Source organism: Folsomia candida, unplaced genomic scaffold (assembly GCF_002217175.1).
Source record: "Folsomia candida strain VU population unplaced genomic scaffold, ASM221717v1 Fcan01_Sc002, whole genome shotgun sequence".
NCBI lineage: Eukaryota > Metazoa > Arthropoda > Collembola > Entomobryomorpha > Isotomidae > Folsomia > Folsomia candida.
The window spans coordinates 8,053,565-8,061,539 of record NW_019091194.1 but is presented as its reverse complement, the minus strand read 5'-3'; the positions used below and the strand labels follow the sequence as shown (position 1 = coordinate 8,061,539).

The 7,975-nt window shown below is 35.4% G+C and overlaps 2 protein-coding genes across 2 annotated transcripts; both read right to left on the bottom strand.

Moving 5' to 3' along the window:
* Positions 1 to 33: 33 nt before the first annotated feature.
* On the bottom strand, positions 34 to 2,325 carry LOC110843176 (mitochondrial import inner membrane translocase subunit TIM44). Its single transcript, XM_022089125.2, has 6 exons — positions 2,151 to 2,325; positions 1,769 to 2,075; positions 965 to 1,362; positions 713 to 877; positions 459 to 638; positions 34 to 342 (listed from the first exon to the last, which is right to left on the bottom strand). The coding sequence occupies exons 1-6, from the start codon at positions 2,196 to 2,198 to the stop codon at positions 175 to 177; spliced, it is 1,266 nt and encodes a 421-aa protein (XP_021944817.1). The 5' UTR covers positions 2,199 to 2,325; the 3' UTR covers positions 34 to 174.
* A 713-nt stretch (positions 2,326 to 3,038) lies between these two features.
* Positions 3,039 to 5,742, bottom strand: LOC118434247. The gene is made up of 6 exons (XM_035847206.1): positions 5,455 to 5,742; positions 5,087 to 5,362; positions 4,706 to 5,012; positions 4,268 to 4,600; positions 3,740 to 4,071; positions 3,039 to 3,640 (listed from the first exon to the last, which is right to left on the bottom strand). The coding sequence occupies exons 1-6, from the start codon at positions 5,740 to 5,742 to the stop codon at positions 3,104 to 3,106; spliced, it is 2,073 nt and encodes a 690-aa protein (XP_035703099.1). The 3' UTR covers positions 3,039 to 3,103.
* Positions 5,743 to 7,975: the final 2,233 nt, after the last annotated feature.

Genomic DNA, 7,975 nt, shown 5'->3' with positions numbered 1-7,975 from the left:
AATTCCAAATGCACGTGCATGATTATGAGCTTATAGATTTTGTTATAACAATTGTCTTTATTCAGTTCAACGGGATTTGAAACTAGGTTGGTATAATAATTGTTTCAAGTTGTAGACATGTTTTTCCATGCCATTTTTACAATATAAAACACTAACTAATTAAGGTTGTTATTCTCACATTAATTGTTCTGAAGCAGACGCAGAAAGTTCTAGCAATCTCCAGGCTGCACCAGGATGTACTTCAGTTCTATCCCTGCACAATACCCAAGCGTGATTCACTCGTAGGACTTTTTGAGGATCTCCTTCGACTACTTTTCCTGTTGCGTCACGGACGCAAGATACCTATGTAGAACAGAACAATAAAAATTACTATCATCTGGATTAAATCATCAGAAACATTTAAAAATAATATTTCTTGGTTCATAAAATAAATAGCAACATAAGCCTTTGATACGCACCTGCTGTGCTGTGAATGTTATGACTAGCACAGGCCCTTGCTCCAAGACACGACCCATGGCTAAGTCGACATGAGAAATGTCTAAAATTTTTGACTCTATTTTTAAACCTCGTTCTCTTGCTGTTTTAAATGGATACGACATGGCTGCAAATGCTGCCTCGTAACACCAATCTTCTAAAATCTGAAAAATACAAAATGATTGATTTTGTAATTTGCATACAACAGAATGTAATAAAATGTTTTCCAATTCCATACGTCTAATTCTCCTCTGCACATTGCTTCTAAAATATTTGGGATGATATCTCTTTCACAAGCGAGGAGAAACTTTTCTTTGTCAAAAGTTGGGTCAATCGTCATAATTTCTGTCAGTGTATCTGACAATTCTGTTCTTTGAAATAAACCACCCATAACCTCTGACACCTAAATAAATACGACATTGATTAATTATTTTAATATGCTCTGAAATTACGAATGGTTATATTCATTGGCTTATTCTAGTTATCATACCTTATTAGTTAAGAGGCGGGATGCCTTGATAACTGGGTTCTCACTTTCGTCAAATTTTATCTTCCAGTCCAGCATTTTGTTGACGTACGGATTAGAATCTTTGAATTTTTCCCAACTCTGGTAAAACTTTGAATCTTTATGTAGCTCAATACCCATCGCTTCAGTGTTTGGCGTTATATCTTCATTCGAGACAGCCGAGGATTGTGTCCTTTTCCGAAGTTTTTCAGGTGGTTTGTAAATTTTGTCCCCTATTTGACCTAATTCTATTTCATCCCGGACTACAGCAGCAGCCCCTGCAACAGCTTGAAACGGTTGTGTCGCTGCTACCTTGGCACCAGCGTCTGCCATTGAACTCGCAACATTTTGAGCTTGTTTTCCCAAACTGTCACCCATCTGACCTATGTCATAAAATTAATTGAGTTAAGCGAATAAATTACAAATGAACGTTTAACCTTGCATTTATCCTGATGTATATAATATATTATGTATTTAAAGAGCACGCTTGAAAATATGTCCGGTTTAATGCACACATTTTTAATTGACAAATTTCCTACGACTTCAAACGTCAGATAAGTCTAAAATTTCAAAGAATATTGGCTACAAGGTGATATAGTTATTGTATTTATGGAGAGAAATAGAGTGGTATTTTTTTCGGTGCCAGAATTTTATTTATGTAACTAAACATACTTTTCTCCATAACTACAATATTCGCCTTGAGCCTGCACACTGTACATTTCACGAGAATTGCCATAGCTACCTTATTAACTCACAATATTCTCTTAAGAGGGGTTTGCTCATACTTACTCGCTTTTTTGGCTAATTCTGACTGAGAGGCATCCTTTAATTGTTGCTGAAGTTTTCCTTTCACAACGTCCAACTGCTCCTTAAATACGTCCCCACCTTTGCTAGCTTCAGATTCAACAATTTCGAACTTTCTACGAGCTTGCTTCAACGCTTCTGACTCTTCTAGCTTTTTTGCCTCTTCTCTGAACTTTGAGATGTTATCCTTCATGTCCTTATTCTTTGTGAATTCTTGTCTAATATTATCAATAAATTTAGAGACAAATCCGGGCTGTTTTCCTCCACTACTGCTAGCAGAATAGTAACGGACCTATAAATATAAAGTGAATACAATGATTACACGATACAAAATAAAGTTCATATTTTGAATATGCAATATAATTACCCGATTGGCATTAACCAAAGCCGCACTAATTAGTTTCTTGGATAACATTCCGAAATCACTTATAAGTAATTTGTAATCAAAATTAAGACCATTTTCTAAAGTTAGTGTACATTTAGATGATGAAATTGTAGTGAAACAAGGTGCTTCGTCGGTGTTCACATGTTATATTTAAATGAGATCAGTCCCGGTGCTCGGGGCACAGTGCACTGCGTACACTGTTCTGTTCATTAACAACGGAAGATACCACCGTAACAAAGACAATTATAGTTCACCTTCAATATGTGTAGAATGATTTTCAGATAAATCCCATGTAGTTCAGCTGCATAAATAACTAAATGAGGCATTTTGAAACTGTTTTACAGTTTCAAAATGGGATCCCATTTCGTATATAGTTTCACAAGTATATAAAATAATCTATGTAAATCCCATAGATAATAAATATATGCATATGAAATACAATGGTCACAAATGTTTGGTGTTCAATGTATGCTCGAAATTTATTTTTAAATTTTAAGTCTCGAACCTTTTGACTGCCGGTCAGTCAGTCCTGACGCAGAGCTAGATAGTAAAAAAGGCTCCAAATCATGAGCCAATTTTTTTTGGTCTCGAGTATCCGCCGAACTCTCAGCATGACGAGCCCTCCCATAAAATAAGGTTTTACTTTGTGTCAAATTGCCTCTCTGTTCTAAAACTGTTTACTAATAAATAATATCAATTACCTGACAACAATTTCCCGAGCCGCGGCTTCCTATTAGTACTTTTCCAAAAGGTAAGTATGTGTATTGATTATATTTGTGTTCTTATGCATGTTTTATAAAAGCAAATGGTAGACAATGCACGACTAAGATAACAGTCAAGAAATATTTATTGTACTCGGCGGCTGTTTGTTTACAAGGTCATTTTATTTGTCACCTTTTTGGTTTTCGACAGTTTTTCTTAAGCAATAATAAACATTACCATAAAACATCTAGGCTTGGTTTCATGAAGTTATCCTTATCACTGGAAGTTTTAATGTTACCAAAATTGGACACTAAAATTACCCTAGGCTGACGTAATTTCTTATTATTAATCCTTCCATTTGGAACTACAAGCTTCAAGTGCGACGACAAGTTTTGATTGATGAAGAGGTTCCCCATATTTTTTGTATCATAATTATTTCGACTTTTTGCGATTGAATATAGCTGTTCGATCGGAAATGAAATTATACATATTGCTATTAAAACTCCATACGCTTTGAAAACTACAAGGATTGGTGTGTCAAAGTTGAGTGGTGGTTGAGTGTTTGTGGTGTGGTTGGCTTCTCTGTATGCATCATAAATTGATGAAGCTCTTTGAAGTCTTTCCCAAAAATTGTCAATCCCAGTGGCGATAAGAGCCTGGTAAGTGTCGTAGATAATAGAAGCAAGTGGCCCTTGGGAATAAAAAGAAACCCAGTAGGATCTGAAGGGTCGTCGCACACCGTGGCATCGATCTCGCATATTTAGGGAAATCTGTACATCAAAAATATTTTTTCTATAAATACAAGGTAAATGGGTACTACTACTACCACAACTGCTACTACACAAATTATTTCCTGATTATGAGCTTACGCTTAGAAGAACTTCTGTCTTTTTATGCAAATATAGTACACCCGTCGCCAGGCTTGCCCACTTTGAAATGCATTCAGGATCATGCGTCCCACCACAAGAATTCACTTGCACCAAAACGTCAGATTGTACACTCGTGTTAATTCTAGCTTCTTCCAAGTATTTTCCCCAGTATCTTATAAAACCGGGGCCGGCTGAGCTGACATTGCTGTCGATAAAACGAAATCCTTGTCGAAATAGATCAGCAGGTGTTTCAATGTCTGCTTCACGGTTAGGAATGATTACTCGGCTCGTGATTACGCTTAGGTAAGCAACGTTCATGTTTAATAGAACCACTAAGGATAAGACAAAGGGTCATGTCGCCATGTATTCCATGTTGACAAGGGCTGCGGAACCGTGGAGACATCGGTTGTCCCCACAGAAATATGGATTTTCCTATCCTTCCAATGCTATCTTACAGTGTTATATTGTCCCAAATGTCCCCATGATTCCGCAGCCCATACACGTTGAATTTAATGATTAACATCCTACCCAGAAAACAAGCGAGCAGTTTACTCCTAGCCCAGTTTGATGTATATGGCACTCCAAGCACTCCCCAAAAGACGTCCAACCCATAAGATACTTGACCTCTGTGATACAATGAAAATAATATCCCAGTAGCTAAAATGAATCCCCAGGTGACGTAGTCGAAAGGTGCCCACAAAAAATCCCATCCAGTTGAAGAGATTATCGGAACTTTCCTGCAGTATAATAAAAACTCTGAGATGATGTAGGCCAATGTTAGCTTGCGACCATAAATATAGTTTTCTGGCATATCTCCTCCTGTATTTAAGTAAATTCCAGAATAGTTTCCTTGAAGTTGATCTTAAATTAAATTGGAAAAAATTATAAATATTGTACTGACAATAATATATTCTAAGAACTTATATATTTTGCATAATTTTAATGAAATTATTATTCCAGTTCTACCCCAAGATTCCCGTTTAAATGAAAAGTTGAATCGATTTATAAGGATTCCGAAAATCACTCCAATTTTGTCTGCCTTTTTGTCATATCTCCATCTGGCGGTGAGTTCCACATTTTTATGATAATTCAGGTCCATAATTACTCCCCGAAAACCAACTTGACATAATTGTGCTATGCTGTTGTGACCTTTGGCCATATTGAACTCTTGATGGCAAGATTTCAAAAAATTTGTCACCGATGAAATGTCGCCTGTGTGTGACAACTCGAGAGCACGGGGGGATAAAGCGTTAGGACAAAGAATGCAGATTGCCTACATGTACGTACATTTTTTTCAAGCCTAGTTTTATAACAAACTAATTTTACATACTTCAATTTTTGACCTACTTGCACTTTAATATTTAATCCCATGTAAATCAGGAGTACAAATTTGGCGTACATTTTTCCAAAAATGTTATCCCTTTGAAATTTTTCTGAACCATTTTGTGCATCAAATGACAATTTTGAAATACTGACAAATACGGCTGCATCCTCCGAAACGTTGGGACCATATAGCCACAAAGTTTTGGATATGAAATGTAACGACTCTGACGATACTGCTATGGCATGATCGAATCTCCATCTGATAGTTTTCCACCGATTTCGAAGAGTAGCGTCTGAAATCTAAATATGTGGTTAAGTTATGTACATACTCGTATATCATGGTAAATACAAACTAATCTTAATCACTAATCTTAAGTCATAACGCAACTTACATTGAGGACACTCAAGGAACCGTGCAACATTTTATGAGTTTGGGTGATAAAAGTCGGATAATTTTTCTGAATTGTTTTATCTTTTAAAAGAAGTGAAAAATAGTCCGTCAGCAAATTAGAAGATTCACTATCATGAATAATTTCGAAGATTGAGTTAGCCTGGTATTGGTGCATGAATATTAGGTTAAGAGTCACATGATTTCGTTTCAAACTCTCTTCATTCTTTGCCACGATTTGTAGGATTGTAACAATTATTAATATGGCAGATAAAATAGTTAAGCGATCCATTGATTTAATAATAATGACTGTAACAATGAGGGTATTCATTACGAGTTCGCATCAGGGTTGTTAAAGAGACAGTAATTTGATAAGGGGTTGCGCGACATGAGCGATTTTTTAAAAATGGTTTTGAAAAAAAATAATCACTAAGCTAAATCACTAAGTAAATTTGAGGGGAAACTCAATTAAATTTTGCATGGAAACCTAAAAACCATTCAGGAGCTGGTGGTCCGGACCACCAGCTTTTTCAAAATTAAAAAAATTGCAAAAGGTGCTCACGTCGCGCAACCCCTTATCAAGTTACTGTCTCTTTAACAACCCTGAGTTCGCATGTTCGCACTGCAACATAACTTTTTCGAAATTGCGAATTTTGCGAAGCAACGAAGTGAACACACTTCGCAAATGAAAATTTTATTTAAATATCTCGAAGTTTGTAGTGAGAAAAATTCGCAAATTACCATTAGTTACCGAAGTTTTGCGTCTAAAATTTACCAAATAAGAAATTTTATAAAATATTTAAAAAGGCCTTCGGTAACTAATGGAGATTTATGGACTTTTCCCATTGAAAAATTTGTGAAAAATATTTTGCGAACTAAATACTAGCCCTGGAGATGCGCAAGTTCGCAAATCAATTTTCAATCCAAATTTTTTTGCGAACTTGCGAACTTTATTATTTTGCGAAAGTTGTTAACGATGCGAACTCGAAATGAATACCCTCAATATGAGTGTACAGTTGACAGTAAGAGTTAATATGTGTATGTATATAGAGTAAAATATTCCCTGGTAACATGGAATATTGCATTACATGCAGTACAGTCAACTCTGATTCTGAGTGTGACAAATATGAATTCCTTTACGCAATTGAAATATTTTTGTGGAGAATAGTTCTGCAAATTTTAGTTGGTATCCAATGCGCATAAGGGTTACACAACCCTATTCGAAATTACGCTAAAATGAGGCTGCATTACTACTCCATTTATGCATCTGTTTGCCATTAATGTTTAGCACTTACCTTTAATTTATTATGCAACAAATCTAGACAGGGCTTCAATGTTTGAATACAATTATGCTCTCTGGCCTTTATCAGGTGTACACAATGTAAGTGATCGACAAAAATGTTTAGAGCCAAACTATATTGGAGCCTATTGGAGATTTTATTGGAGATATTATGTAAATTATACATACATTTGCCTAACAATCTACATACATAATATACTATATTACCACTCAGTAAACGAATTTCGCCAACGACAATTTCAGGAATTGGTACATTTTTTTAAATTCTATTTTCCGCAAATTGAAACTTTTACGGCACAATCTGATATTCCATTAAATTTGTACATAACCGAAAAAGACTAGCACTTTGCATAAACAATTTTGGTTAACAAAGAGAAATATCTACAAATAAGATTCTCATCTACATATATTGAGCGTGGGCATGTACAATAAAATTGTCATCATGTCGTACAAAGCCTATTTTAAGCCATACGTATTGGGTACCTACATATATAAAGTATGCACAATATGCATAGTTACGTATGTACTTATATAACACATATAAGTACATATATTTGCATATGAAATGCAGGCATTAATATAAAAGCTATGCATATATCAAAATGTACCTACACATCTCTGACACTTTCACGACGCCACCTTGTCAAATTGAAACATTACATATGTATGCTGTTTTTGTATTCACCAAGTATGAAGTTATGCCATAATTTCCTTAATGTATTTGCACATTGATAATTAGCAAAAATTCCTTAAGATGATCACGTATGTCGACACAAATATTACTTAAAACTAGGGTTGCCCCGGGTACCGAGTAGTTACCCGGTACCCGGCATACCCGGCTTTTGGGATGCCCTGCCACGTAAGTACCCGGGAGAGTAATTTAAATATTCAATTTTCTTACTTGAAATGCAAAACCCTATTGAAAAACTTCTGACTGATGGATTTCATTTTTTTAGTTGATATAAAATAATATATTTGGACAGAATGGGTATAACCTTGGCCAACACTGATGTGGAAATTAATTATCATACAAGTTTTAAAATTATTTTGAGCGCACTCACGTCAACCAATTGACAATCAGTCAATTTGGATATCTTGCACATAATCATAACTTGCGAAGTTTTGAGAAATTTGCAAGATTAAGATTTCTCAAAAAAAGCTTTTGCTAGAAAACCGAGTTTTTTTTGCATTTTTCGCAAATATTCGACCAGCCACAAGGGGTGAT

What these genes read in the sequence shown, in the direction of transcription:
- LOC110843176 (XM_022089125.2), bottom strand. Translation starts at nt 2,198, where the DNA reads ATGTTATCCAAGAAACTAATTAGTGCGGCTTTGGTTAATGCCAATCGG. An exon ending in AGAATTAGCCAAAAAAGCGA is followed by an intron (nt 1,363 to 1,768) that starts GTAAGTATGAGC and finishes TTTATGACATAG; the next exon opens with GTCAGATGGGTGACAGTTTG. An exon ending in CCCGCCTCTTAACTAATAAG is followed by an intron (nt 878 to 964) that starts GTATGATAACTA and finishes GTATTTATTTAG; the next exon opens with GTGTCAGAGGTTATGGGTGG.
- LOC118434247 (XM_035847206.1), bottom strand. Translation starts at nt 5,742, where the DNA reads ATGGATCGCTTAACTATTTTATCTGCCATATTAATAATTGTTACAATC. An exon ending in GTTCCTTGAGTGTCCTCAAT is followed by an intron (nt 5,363 to 5,454) that starts GTAAGTTGCGTT and finishes CCACATATTTAG; the next exon opens with ATTTCAGACGCTACTCTTCG. An exon ending in ACTGCTCGCTTGTTTTCTGG is followed by an intron (nt 4,072 to 4,267) that starts GTAGGATGTTAA and finishes TCTTATCCTTAG; the next exon opens with TGGTTCTATTAAACATGAAC.